The 14569-nt window shown below is 44.0% G+C and overlaps 1 protein-coding gene across 2 annotated transcripts; it reads right to left on the reverse strand.

The window, feature by feature from the left end:
• Positions 1-481: 481 nt before the first annotated feature.
• On the reverse strand, positions 482-14158 carry OCIAD2 (OCIA domain containing 2). Of its 2 annotated transcripts, none has more exons than XM_045881175.3 (7): positions 13962-14158; positions 11747-11874; positions 8681-8777; positions 7198-7251; positions 3816-3863; positions 2724-2841; positions 482-829 (listed from the first exon to the last, which is right to left on the reverse strand). In XM_045881175.3, exons 2-7 carry the CDS (start codon positions 11810-11812, stop codon positions 748-750), a joined length of 465 nt encoding a protein of 154 aa, XP_045737131.3. In that variant the 5' UTR covers positions 11813-11874; positions 13962-14158; the 3' UTR covers positions 482-747. The 2 variants fall into 2 exon arrangements, with proteins under 2 accessions (XP_045737131.3, XP_064440535.1); XM_064584465.1 differs by having other exon boundaries at positions 11747-11896; positions 13962-14100.
• Positions 14159-14569: the final 411 nt, after the last annotated feature.

Genomic DNA, 14569 nt, shown 5'->3' on the forward strand with positions numbered 1-14569 from the left:
CAGTGATTGTTGCCATAAACAAACTGTTCCTTGGGAGAGGAGAGGCAGTTTGGAAAGTTGTACATGTTTATATACAGGCCACCAGCAGTATATAAAAGAGCCCAGTTCTTTAGTGCTGACCATGAGCACGCACCGATTAGCGAAACAAGTAACCTAAAGATGGTGGGCTTCGCCAAAACTTTACCCTACCCATGAGGCATAAAGTCACCTGGGTCACTGAAAGGACAGTGGATTCAGATTCCAACTCTTTTAAGGGAAATCTTTTTTTATTAAATTAAAAATCTTGGTCCCTACATTTTAGTAAATACTTCTCAAGCTTATAAGATACAATCTTTCTTGCCCTTTGTTTCTACCTCTATACACATTGGTTTTCTGTGGGGCATGACTTCCCAAGTTCTGCAACATTCATTCCCATCCTCTAGCAGAGACCTTAAAACCCTGAACAAATGCAGAGTGAAAGAACGGGTCAGAGAAGACTCTATGTTTTTTCAACTTAGCTGTAAGCAAGTTAAGGGGTGCCACATAATTTCTTTTTTGGTGTGTACTGCTCTGGACATGTTCTCAAATAGCCGACAAATGCATACTGCTCAATTCAACAGAGGCTATTCCACAGAAAGCATTTCAAAAGGGTGAGAGAACCACAATGTTTCTGTGCCACTATACTTATATTATTTTAAAGTACACTTGAAATTTTAAATGTGTCCAAACTCAGAGGTTTAAGAAACATCAAAAGCCACAGGTACAAGTTTAGGAAGCCGAAGGCTGTGAACTTCCCTTCTCATTTAATCCATGCTTAATTTTGCATTCCTCACAGGTGAGCAGGCAGTGCCTAGAATGGAGGCAAAAACAGAAGTTTGTGCTTTGACACTGGAAGGTCTAGTCTTTTTTTATTCTTATGTTAATCCCCATATATTACATCATTAGTTCTAGATGAAGTGTTCCATGATTCATTGTTTGTGCATAACACCCAGTGCTCCATGCAGAATGTGCCCTCCTCAATACCCACCACCAGGCTAACCCATCCTCCCACCCCCTTCCCCTCTAGAACCCTCAGTTTGTTTTTCAGATTCCATCGTCTCTCATGGTTCGTCCACCCCTCCGATTTCCCCTGCTTCATTCTTCCCTTCCCGCTACCTTCTTCTTCTGGAAGGTCTAGTCTTAACACAACATTACTGGCAGACATTTTCTTTTCTTTCTTTCTTTCTTTCTTTCTTTCTTTCTTTCTTTCTTTCTTTCTTTCTTTCTTTCTTTCTTCTTTCTTTCTTTCTTTCTCTCTTTCTTTCTTTCTCTCTTTCTTTCTTTCTTTTTTTTTTAGAGAGAGAGAGCTCGAGTGTTGGGGGAGGGCAGAGGGAGAGGGAGAGAGAGAATCTCAAGCAGGCTCCATGCAGCCTATAAGCCCAACACAGGGCTCAATCCCATGACCCTGACACCATGACCTGAGCCAAAATCAAGAATCAGACGCTCAACCAACTGAGCCACCCAGGCACCCCCTAAGGGACATTTTCTACATTAAAGTTCACAAGCCTCATTTTTTAAAGGAAAAATAGGAGCTATTTCTTGGTTTGAGACCCCCAGAATTTCATCCGAACAAAGGGGCCAATAATTCTTCATGTCCATTGTTTTCACATGCTGCCTCTCAAGTAGAATCCACTGTGACAAGTGAGGGTCTTTAGAGAAATGTGTCCCCACCACCAGTCCTATAAATACCCTCGTAGAAACAGCTATTATTCACTGAGCACTTACTGTCCTAAATAATCATTTCTGTTCCTTATAACATGTCATGAAAACAGTTCTGATCACCATTTTCTACAGAGGAGAAAACTGAAGATCAGAGAGTGTAAGAAACTTGTCCAAGGTTACCCAGCTTTGTAAGTGGTAGTACTGGTTTCCACCCAGGTACTCTAGCCGCAGAAGGAATGTCCTTAAGTCCACAGTCCTGCGGCTCGCACCACTGAATGAGAATCGATACACATTAACCTAGAAGGGTTCTGAGAAGTCTTGCAGCAGAGAAACCTGTTCCCATTCTGTGTGGCCCCGTGATGTAGAAGCCATGTCTGCTGATGAAGGTATTCTTTAGAGACTTGCACAATGCCTTGAACATAGTAGGTGCTCACGAAATGTTGAGCAAATGAAATAGGTAATTAAGTTGTGTAATAAATAATTATTATTGAAGTTGAATAGCAACAGCTCAAAAATTGAGAGTTAAAGAGGTTTTTTTTCCAACATATATTTAGAAAATTGTTTAATATTATAAGTGGTGAAAAGGCCTTTGTCTAACTTTTTATTATTATCTTCATTACAATCCCTCAATCAAAAAGATTACAAACCTGTTGCAACAACATGGATGGAGCAAGAGTGTATTATGCTGAGCAAAATAAGTCAGTCAGAGAAAGACAAATACCATATGATTTCACTCATATGTGGAATTTAAGAAACAGAACAAATGAACAAAAGGAAAAAAAGAGAGACAAACCAAGAAACAGACTCTCAACTATAGAGAACAAACAGATGGTTACCAGAGGGGAGGAGGGTGGGAAGATGGGGAGATGGGTGAAATAGGGGTTGGGGATGAAGAGGACACTTACCATGATGAGCACTGAGTAATTTCTAGAATTGTTGAATCACTAGATGGTACACCTGACACTAATATAACACTGTATGTTAACTGTACTGGAATTAAAATTAAAAACTTAATAACTTTTTTTTTTTTTTAAGTTACAAACCTGTTATGCCCTGGACCAAAACCAGCCCCACGTAGCTGATCTTCAACAGAATGGAATTTACTCTGGCATACTCGTATGTATGACGCCTTTCCAAGGGCAAATCCCAAGATACCTGCAACTGTAAAAGCAGGTTAGGAAAGATAATTTTAAAAGTTCAGAATCTCTTCCATTAATTATCTTCTAGACCTTTCTACATGAACCATAGTAAATTTTATGTGAAAAGTACCACCACAAATCAACGAACACAACCACTGCGAATGAATCTCCCTATTAAAGAGCAGGATTGGGAAATGGAGACTTTCCAATCTCCTCCGTTTTGAGCTGATGGTAGAAGGGCCAGGATAGAGAAAGCGAAGGTGCTGTCTCAGAGACAGGCAGTCAGAAGGAGGCCCAGATGGCAAATTAACGTCTGAGGCCACCACGGAAGGAAGGGATGGGGTTTGGGGTGTGGCTACAGGTAGCTTCCAAATTCCTTGGCAGGAAATCCCCTTAACTCTCTTGATGGGTTAGAGTAGGGGGAGCTGCAATCCATCTTGCCTGCAGGGAGAGGTCAGGAGGCAGAGGGAACCTCCTAGGGGAGAAATAGCCAACCTGCTCTTCTTGCTGGGAAAGAGGTTTCAGACTCTACACTGGATTGCATCTTCTTTGTACATAACAGGTCTATGTGTAATGAGTGGAATAAGATGAACCCCCAAGTTTGTGGTAAATGTATTATTAGAAAGTCCCTGATTTTTAAAAAGTATTCATTTGCTAGGTCCGTTATAGAAAATATTTTGAAAAACCTGGCCAAAAGAAGAAAACTTAAAACCCCTAATGGCTCTATCATTCAGAGGCTCTGTTCTTGGTCTCTTCTCATAGTATATCCTGCTGGTGCCTCTTGGTCCAGGCTTAAAGGTGGGGTCCCTACTGCTCAGCCTTATATCAGAAAGTGCTGCATGAACTAAGAACTGCAAAGAGACAAAAAACGGAGACCAATTTTTCAGAGAGTCAACACAGGCAGTTTGGTTAGCCTGACATCCATATCTCCAGTTGCTATAAACATCTTTTAAAAAAATGAATCTTTTTTTCTTTTTTTTAACTTCTGTAACTTACACGCAACCTTGGGCAATGATCCAAATCTTGGGTTAGATGCTAAATAACCTATGGAGTAATATATAAATACATTAGTATTTCATTTTATAACTTATTTAAATTTATAAAGTATAAAGAAAACTTCAAAGTTTAAGATATACAGATTCTCAATCTAAAGAGATGATTTTTAAAGAGTTATAAGTCAATTCTTGATTGAACTTAACTCTCAAATCACCGTTTTTGGCAAGTAGCAAGTATTAGCTTGCCAAAATGTAGAGAAAAAGAATATGAAACAGAAAATTCAAGACCGATTTAAAGATATCAAGGTGGGGCGGGTGGGGAGGGCACCTGGATAGCTCAGCTCACTGAACGCTGCCTCTTGGTTTCCACCCAGGTCATGATCTCAGGGTGGTGAGATCAAGCCCCATGCCAGACTCCATGCTCAGCACAGAGTCCGCTTGGGATTCTCTCCATCTCCCTCTGCCCCTCCCCCAGCTCGCGTCTCTCACACTCATGTACTCTCTCTCTCTCTCTAAATAAGTAAAATCTTAATAAATAAATAAAGATATCAAGGAGGGGCTCCTGGCTGGCACAGTCCCTAGGGCATGTGACGCTTGATCTCGGGGTTGTAAGTTCGAGCCCCACATTGGGTGTGGAAATTACTTAAAAAATAAAATCTTAAAAAAAATAAAAAGCTATCAAGGCAAAGGTGGAGCTAACAACTTAGTTCCAAGCAATTAGGCATCGCCCCCTCCTCTTTTTAAGTAACCCAACACAGAGTCTCAGTTTAGAGATTCATAGTATATATATCATAATTTTTAAATGAAAACATTAAAATCTGTGGTAGGCAGAATTATGGTCTCCTAAAGATGTCCACATCCCAATCCCTGGAAACTATGAAGAAAGTGGAATTAAGGTTGCTAATCAGATAACCTTTTTTTGTGTTGTTAAAGATTTTATTTATTTGTCAGAGAGAGAGAGAGAACACAAGCAGGGGGAGCTGCAGGCAGAGGGGAAACAGGCTTCCCGCCAAGCAAGGAGCCCGATGCGGGACTCGATCCCAGGACCCCAGGATCATGAGCTGAGCTGAAGGCAGACGCTTAACGACTGAGCCACCCACACGTCCCCAGATAACTTTAAAATAGGAAGATTACCCTGGATTATTGGGGTGGACCCAATGTAATCAAGATGTAATCACCTTGAATGTGGAAGAGGGATTCAGAGATAGAACCAGACAGATGGCAGGATGAGAACTTGCCTCAGTGTTGCTAGCTTTGCAGACAGAGGAAGGGGCCATGAGCCAGGGAATGTGGATGGTCTCTAGAAGCTGGAAAGGGAAGGGAAGCCCCAGACCAACCTCCCCCACCTCCCAAGGAAGGTAGCATTGCCAGCACTTTGATTTCTGCCCACTGAGACCTATTTTGGACTTCTGACCTCCGAAACTGTGAGATAATAAATTTGTATTGTTTTAAGCCACTATGCTTGTGGTAATTTATTATAGTAGCCACAGAACACTAATACACAAACCTGGAAAAGTATATTTGCACACATGCAGGAGACTGTAGATGTTAAGCAGTTTAATATCTATAAAACATAATCCCTATAGATGTCGTGGCCATAATTTTTTGTTGTCAGAAATGGTCTGACAAAGACTTGCTACTGATTGATGAATATATTTCTATGAAAAGGCTATCTTCTTCAAGTTATAAAAATGAAATCAGGGGCGCCTGGGTAGCATAGTCAGTTGAGTAGCCAACTCTTGATTTTGGCTCAGGTCATGATCTCAGGGTCCTAGGATCGAGCCCCATGTCAGGCTCCGTGCTCAGTGGGGCGTTTGCTTGAGGATTTCTCTCCCTCTCCCTCTGCCCATCTCCCTACTCATGATCTCTCTCAAATAAATAATAAATCTTAAAAAATGAAATCATATTTAATAAATCACTTTAAAGACAAGAGTAATATTGAGTGAAATGGGATTCTCCTAGATATATGACATATGTGGTCTTTGAGACCCCAGGAAAAGAACTAGAACATTTTCCTTCACATTTGCTGGGTATAATACTCTTTTTAAAGTCCTGGTAATCAGCAGTGTTCAGTATAGTGGGCTTCAGCAAAGTCAGGTGCCTTCTTGTTAGGGGCCCAAGCAATGCCTAAGGGGGCTCTGAGAGATGGAGATAAGAAGAAAGAAGAGAGTCAGACAGGAGAAGTGGAAAACTCTAAGAGGCAGGAAGAGACTATGTGGGGAGATGCTGGGCGGCTGCTAGTTTTCTGGATCTGTTGTTCAAATTAGACAGGGTGTCCTTCCTCAGGCAGATGCAGTCACGATGAATGGCATGATGGGCAGAGCATGGTGGATTTCCGCACCATGTATCTCCTCTTTGGAATCCGCTTCTGAAGGAGACAATCTGTCTAACCATATGCGGAGCCCCAGGGAGATACAGGGACTCTGGCACAGAGAAAGGCACTGCATGGGTTGCCTGGGCTCTAACAACTTACCACACACTTAGTGGTTTAAAGCAACACAAATTTGTTACTTTATAGTGCTGGAGGTCAGAGGCTCAAAGTGGGTCTCACTGGGTGACTCGGTCCATTTGGGTGGCTATCCCAAAATATGGCAGACTGGGGGGGCTTATAAACAACAGAAATTAATTTCTCAGTTCTGGAGGCTGAAGTCCAAGATCAGGTGCGAGCATGGTTGGGTGGGAGGGTCCTCTTTGGGGTTGCAGACTTCTTGCTGTATCATCATGTAATGGCAGGGGCTAGGGAGCTCTGAGGGATCTCTTTTCCAAAGGCACTAATCCCCTTCATGAGGACTCCACCTCCCCGCCAAAGACCCCATCTCCTAATACCACGCACGGGGTGTTAAGAGCTCAACATGTGAATTCAGACCATAGTACTGGGCTAACATCAAGGGATTGGCAGAGCTGCATTCTTCCTGGAGGCTCTAGGGTTTCTTGCCTTTCCAGCTTCTAGAGGCCAGCCACGTCCGTGGACTCACAGGCCCTTCCTCCATCTTCACAGCCGGCAATGCTGGACTGAGCCCTTCTCGTGCTTGCTATCCCTCTGGTTCCGTCTTCTGATCCACTCTTGGATTTTTCATGACCCTTTTGATTACACTGGGCCCATCCGGATAACCCAGAAATAATCTATTTTAAGGTCAGCTGATGAACAACCTTAATTCCACCTGCAACTTTAATTTCCCTTTGCCACATAACCTAATAGAGCCACGCATTCTGGAGATTAGGACATCTTTGGAAGGGGGGGGACTTAGTCTGAAAATTAGCAAACCCCTGCATAAATAGATCCCTCACCAAAAAACAAATGCCATGTGCCAAAAAGCTGCCAGGAGGGTCAGTGAAAATGGGGCTTTCTTAAGTTTAATTGTTTAATGGATCTAGCATCTTACCTTGGTGGACTAGTCCTTGGGCGGCAAGCATACTCACAAGAGAAAAAGGCAGAGCTGCAAAAGAAAAATGCCCTTCAATATTGCTATTTTAAAACTTGGCACCTCATCCAGAAGTCAGGGGAAATTAGTCCGTGGTTTTTTTCCCCTCTTATCTACCTTGGCAATGAGTTTTCAGTCATTTGTTATTTTACTTATTCAACAAATATTTATTAAATACCGCATGAAGAATTTTCTCGAGATCTGCCCCAGTCGCTCAACCTGAAGCCCAGCATTAAGGGGACAAAACCGAACCCCATGCTACTCCATCTCCGCCATCTGATTTTACTGAGTGCCCACATGCACTAGATTCGGAACACGACCTACGACAAAGGCATCTTAGTGCATGTGCCCACTTAGCCATTGAACTGGGGAGTTGCCTTTAACCGTGGCTTTGGAAATTTTCAATCCTATGTAAAAGTTAAAAAAACAACACAATAAACTCCGTCCTACCCCATCTAGGAGCATTCCTAGCTTTCGTCTTGAGTGATACTTGGCTGCACAATTTGGATATGTCTATTTTCTGAAGATTACAAGATTATCATACTTGTGTTAAACATGGGTGGTGTTGAGCTATGATTTTTATTTTTTATTTTTTTTATTTTTTTTTAAAGATTTTATTTATTTATTTGACAGAGAGAGAGATAGCGAGAGCAGTAACACAAGCAGGGGGAATGGGAGAGGGAGGAGCAGGCTTCCTGCCGAGCAGGAGCCCGATATGGGACTCGATCCCAGGACCCTGGGATCATGACCCGAGCCGAAGGCAGACGCTTAATGACTGAGCCACCCAGGCGCCCGAGCTATGATTTTTAAAACAGGCAAGTGGGTCTGAACAGTTTCGAGTTCTATCAAAATGCAACACTTCTTCCAAGAGCAGAGAGCGCTGATAAACATCTAGCTCTTCCTAGCAACCAAGAAAAATCGAATAGCAACCGATTTCTCCACTCTTATCTACCTGATGGTAGACAAATGGGTCATATTGAAATGTTAATCTACTAGTGCTTACTTAAGTTATTGATTCATAAGCTGTAAAAAAAAAAAAAAAACCATGGATTTCTAGGAGCACAATCAATAATCATAATAATGTATAATGAGTATCAGGTTCTAAAGTGTTACTTCCCAATCAGTTGACACTGAACTTGACTGATCTGAGAAACCAAAATGCATATTTCAAAGTTTAAATTATCTCAATGTTGCAAATCATTGGGACTATATCTACAGGCTCTATCATGACATTTTCAAATGGCAGATCATGAATTTTTTAAATTGGAAGAGACTTTAACGCACAGCGTGAATTCACACCCTCGTCTTACATAAGGCAGGCCTGGAAAGAGGAAGTGCAAAGTCCCTGCTCAGAAGTGAATCATTACCATCATTCTAACATGACACTTGGGCAGCTTACTGCAACAAATATCGAGTTAATGAAGATTAAGAGGGGTGCAATTACCTCTCTTCCAGAAACTTTCTTCTTGACATTCTCGGATAATCTTCGAAATCTCTCCTCTGTGAATGTGCAGTTTTGATTTTGGACAAAATAACAGACTCTGTAAGGAAAGTTATGTGGTGAGTTGACCGGAATCATTAACAAAGCATCTGCTCTGAGTGGAGATCTAGCCATGTTGCTTAGACATCTAGGTCACTGTTCCAACTGCTGACTAATTCTCCAGCGTGCCTCCCAGTCCCCACCACCGTGTGTCTGCTTACAGTCTCCTCTGTGAGAACATTTGCGGATAGATACCGAGAAGTAAAACAGAGGACACATGTGTTCCCGATTTGACTAAGTCTTGCTGGAGTTCTCTCCCCAAAGGCTGTATCCACTCACAACAGCAGGGCCTGAACGTTCCTCTATGCCTACAGAGCCTGCCTGAGAGCTAGTTAAGCTGGATTCGAAGCAGGTTAAAGGACAGGTTTTGTAACATTTGGCATTACCCAGTTTTCCAAATGTTGACAGTCTGATAGGTACAGTGTAATATTTTATTCTTATCTGCATTTCTCTGATAACTAATGTGTTTGAGAATCTACATATTTTCAGCCAGAATGCCCTTCTCTTCGAACGTTGAGGCAATCCCTCAACTAACCTGGGCTGTCATCTTGTGTTATACGTTGGTATACCACTTTTTCATTGTGGTAAAATACACAAAACACAATATTTACCATTTTAACCATTTAAAAGTACACAATCCACAGCACTAAGTACCTCCACAGTGTTGTATAGTCAAGACCCCCGTCTAGTTCCAGAACTTTTTCATCACCCTAAGAGGTAATTCCATACTCATTAAGGAGCCTCTCCTCATTTCCTGCTTCCCCCCAACCCTTAGCTCCCTGGCAATCACTAATCTGTTTTCTGTCTGTATGGATATGTAAGTGGTATCATACATTATGTTTCTTTTTGTGGCTGTCTTCTCTCCCTTTGCATAATGTTTTCATGGTTCATCCACGTTGTAGCATGTGTCAGTAATTCATTCCTCTTTGTGGCTCAGGAATATTCTGTTGTATGGATATACCACGTTTTGTTTATCCAGTCATCTACTGATGGGTATTTGGGTCATTTCCACCTTTTGGCTATTGTGAATAGAGCTGCTCTGAACGTGAATGTGTAAGTTTTGTTTGAACACCCGTTCTCAATTCTGCTGGGCCATATGGTAATTCTATGCTTAACTTGTTGAGGAACTGCCAAACTGTTTTCCACAGCAGCTGCACCATTGTATGATCACCAACAGAGTAGGAGAGTTCCAATCTTTCCACATTCTGTCAACACTTCTCGTTTTCTCTTTTGTTTCTGTTCTTTTCAAATTAGCACATTAAATTTTTTAATATAAATTATCTAGTTAATTTAAGCTAAATAAGCTAAATGGTTTCTGTTTTGAATTATGGTCATGCTAGTCATTGTGAAATGGTGTCTCACTGTGGTTTTGATTTGCATTTCCCTAATGACCAATGACATTGATCATCTATTCATTTGCTTGTTGGCCATTCATATATTTTCCTTGGAGAAATACCTATTTAAGTCCTTTGCCCATTTTTTAAATTGGGCTGTTTTTCTGTTGTTGAGCTGTCAAAGCTCTTTGTATATTGTGGATACTAGACCCTTATCAGATACGTGATTTGAAAATAATTTTTTCCATCTCTGGGTGATTCATTCATTTTTTTAAAAACAAATTTTATTTAATTTGTTCCTTGCTATACAAGTCACATTTGTATTTCCTTGATTGTGACTCATTTATGTAGGACCTCTGCCATTTACCTCTTGGATATTTAGTGTTTTTCTTGAGGGCAGCTCTTTGGCTTTTGAGTTTTGCCTTGCTGATTTTGCCAGTTTTCTTTTTTTGGACCCTTTGTAGTAGCTGTCAATGTGGATGATGGTCACCATTTCTAGAGCACTTTCCCATGGGCCAGGCACTGTGCCAAGCACTTTCCGTGCCTGATGACAAGGTGGAAGGACCCTGTGGCATCTATGCCTTCAGGGTTCTCTTAATAGCTCAAGGAGGCAAACTTCCATCTTCTTTCTTTACAACTCCTTACAGCACAGCACACGGATGATGGTGGTCAGGATGAGTCACAGCCACAAGAGGAGCTGTTCTCCCTCTCCACTCACCTTAGTTCCTCAGCAAGCACTCCTCATCCTCCTGTAAGTATCTCTCCTTGGTTCTGCCTGTGGCTGTGGCAGAGGTAGGGAACGCCTCCTTCCCTCCTCTGCCCCAAACCCTGACCACCCCAGGGACCCTGACCACTACAATTGCTGTGAGTCCTCCAGTCAAGGCTGATGCTTCTGCATAGTTTTCCCCGGAAGAGTTCTGGTGATCCTTTCCTGTGTAGCCATAAATGTTTCATGGCTCTCTATTTCAAAGGCAACTCGGGTGTCTACACTCTTTTCCTTGTGACTTGATACCATTTATCTGTTTGCCTCTCCTAATCTTTGCTCCTTAAACATCACCTCCTTCATGAAACCATTTTTAGTTGGAAAAGTTGACACTAGAGGACATGAACTCCCTTCACCCATCACGATACTTTCTCTTTGCTTCGTGTATGTGTCCCCGAAACATATAATATTCATTCTTCACTCTTTGAAAGACTGTGCTCCTATTAACACTAGGGTTCTCAGTCTGATTGCTAATTTAGTAGTTAAGGAACGCCTGTCAGCAGCATATACTTAGTACGACTAGCCTTGGCAACAACAATGCAAAAACAAGCATGATGTATCATTCTGTTAGATTCAATTAAGAGTGTTTCTCTGCTATAGGAAACTTCTTCAGTCATTGACAGCCTACATAAGAGTTAGTTAGGCTGGATTCTAAACAGGGAAGAGTAAAGGAAGGCTTTTATAAATAAAAATTTTAAAGGCTCTTCTTCAAGGAAGCTAAAAAAAAATACTTTCCTTCCCCATCCCATTGTCTCTGAACCCATCCAACAAAGTGCTAGACTGAAAACAGGAAGATGACTGCTCAAGGATGAAGCTTAAGGAAAGTCCTATATGTTCCGCTTCAGTTGGCAGACTTCTGAATTAAAAATATACCTGCTTGCTTGGTGGTGGCAAATGGTGGCCTTTATCTTGGTTTCCGTGAGTAGACACTGAAGCCATGGTGACTTTGTCCTTGCTTCTCTTCTTGGTGAGTGCACTCAGCTTACTCGTGGACTCGGTGTCTAAGGAAAGTAGAAGGACTCACTGTGCTATGTCACACTATTCAGTCACTATGGCTGAATTTTCTATCAACCTTAAAAATTCAACTCACCAATTTGGAAAACTTACTTTGATTTTGTCATTAGTCTTAATCCCCAACCGCCTGTAAACTCATGTTCTAATGCCCCTCCCCCACCAACACACACAAATTCACTCACCATGGGGACAGATCAGATTTAGAGTGCAGCGAAATGACACACTATGTACAGTTTAAAAATTGTGCCCTAAAAAAAGTTTCAATTCATGACAAGGGCACTAACTACCAGAAATATTTATTGAGTGTCTATTATGTGCCAGGCCAGGGAATACAAAGATGGAGCAAAGACAAATCGGTGCTGAAGGAACTCCTGGTCTAAAGGGGTAAGACAGACAAGTCAGCAGTTATCCAACATGCAAAGGGCTCCTTTGCAGGTATGTACAGGGTACAAAGTTAGGAGAGGAAGAAAGGCCTATTCTCTCTGGTCAGTTCTGAAGGCACCAAAAACTAAGACTCTTGAGCTTTCAAGGGGTGGATGGACTCCAGAGGCAGGAAGACCAGTTTGGAAGGGCTGTAACAGTCCAGCCAAGGAACTGAGGAGACCCGAACCAAGACCGTGGGGAAGGACAGAGATGATAAATTTGAGTTTGGAAACATGGGATTTGATACCTGTGGGGCATATACTGGAATTAGCCAGTAGGAATTAGAATATTTGATAATTTGGGTCTGGAGTTACAGATTAGGGGTAGGCAGGGAAGAGGAATTTGGGAGTTGCTGTCATAAAGATGACAGGTAAAGCAAGAAACATGAGTAAAATTGTCTACAAAGAGTATTGGAAAATGTGAACATTGAGGCCAAGGGAATACCGACAAGAGAAGAAAAAGGAAACAAAACAGGCCAAGGAAATGACTGAGAAGGTATAGTTGATAACAGAGGGGTGGGAGTTTCTGAAGGAGAGAATGAATTACTGGTACCACATGGCTCAGAATTGTGATTTGGCAATGACGGGCATGTTTCCAGGTGGACCATGAACCCTCCCAACCCACCCCTCACCCCAACAATGGCCACTGCACTCCGCAGCCCTGGCCTCTCTACCACTGATTTCCCTGCAAAGTGAACATCTTGTCACACCCAGTTCTGTTTGCTACTAAACTGCCAGGCGTATGAACCAAGGGGACCATTATAGAGGCAGCATGTGGATGCCCTACAGTGCAAAGTCCTGAAATCAGAGATCTGAATTCAGATCCTGACTCTACTCCTTGCCAGCCCTGTGCTTTGGGGCCAGTGATTTGGGGTGTCTGTGGCCTCAGCTTTCTCACCTGTTAAGTGGGGGGAGTGGACACAGCAAGGGGCTTGAGGGGCTGTTGTAGGGATGAGGGATGAAGATGAGGGATGAGGTCCATAAAGCCCCCGCTCAGCACCCTGCACCTAGTGAGCCTTTGAGCAGTAAGTAGAGGGCAGCTTTGCCCTCAGATTGACTCTATTTCTTGCGGAGCTCCAGAAGTCTTTGCTGACCTAAAGCCCAAGTAGACAGTCTTGGCTCAGGCGTTAGGCCGCTGCCTCAAATCCGAGAGCAAAGATGCCCTGTCTCCGCTTCGGTGGTCAGGCCCCCTCGCACCCCGTGAATCACCAGTCCACATCTGAGCAAGCCTCCTGGGAGCGTCATGCCATCCGAGTGCAGCTCCCACCACCGTGCCCTGGTCTGGGTCGGGGTCCCTTCACTTTTTCCGTGGTCGGGGCTGCAGGAGCGCCGACACCTGGGCAGGGGGAGGGAGGCCCGCAGCAGGATGAGGACGGGGTCACCGCACGTTCTGGTGGCGGCGGAGGGAAGCCGGCAATCAGCCGGCCGGAGTCTGCTCCATCTCCAGCCTGGCTGAGGCCGCCTGCACGACCCCAAGCCCCCCCGCCCCGCTTGCCCGACCTGGGCCGGAACCCGCGCCAGGCCAGGAGGGATTGGCAGGGGCGACTCTGCATCCCCCGCCCCTGAGGACCCCGGCAGTTAAGCGGCACAGGGATCCCGTCCCCGCCCCCGGCTCCTCGCCGTGCCTCCCGCTGTCACCCGGGGAGGCTCACCTGCGCAGGTAGGGATCCGGCGCAAGCCGCGCCCCGGCGCCCGCCAAGCCGAGCGGAGCCCGCGTCCTTCCGCGACCGCCGCGCAGCGCCGTCCCCGCGCTTCGCGGCCGCGGGGTCCCCACTCCGCTCTCCCCGCCGCCCGGTGCTCGCCTCCTGCGCAGCTGCCCTGGCCCCGGCTTCCTCCTCTTGCTCCGCCCCTCGGCTCGCTCAGCAAGCGCACCCCACCCCTGCCTGCGGTTCCTGTCTCGGTGGGTGACATCAGCACCCACCCGCAACCGCTCAGGCTGAAATCCGGCTCTTGGAGGCTCCCACCTCACTCCGGAGCCTGGACACCTGGGAGGTTCTACCTCCTCGGTGTGGTTCAGATAACTCCTTTGTCCCCCCAAAATGGCAACAACCATCTACTGAACGCCCTCCGGAGGTCAAGTGTTTACTTTCACTTATAGCCAAGCCTCTTTTTTTTTTTTTTTGGAGGTATAATTGACATATATCATTGTATTAATTTTAGATGTATAACATAATGATTAGATATTTGTGTACATTGTGAAATGATCATCGCAATAAATCTAGTTAACATCCCTCACTATACAGTAATCCCCCCTCCCCCC

The sequence above is a fragment of the Mirounga angustirostris genome, unplaced genomic scaffold, assembly GCF_029215605.1.
Source record: "Mirounga angustirostris isolate CCGP_5_RB_7025 unplaced genomic scaffold, mMirAng1.0.hap1 SCAF_2, whole genome shotgun sequence".
In the NCBI taxonomy this organism is placed as follows: Eukaryota; Metazoa; Chordata; class Mammalia; order Carnivora; family Phocidae; genus Mirounga; species Mirounga angustirostris.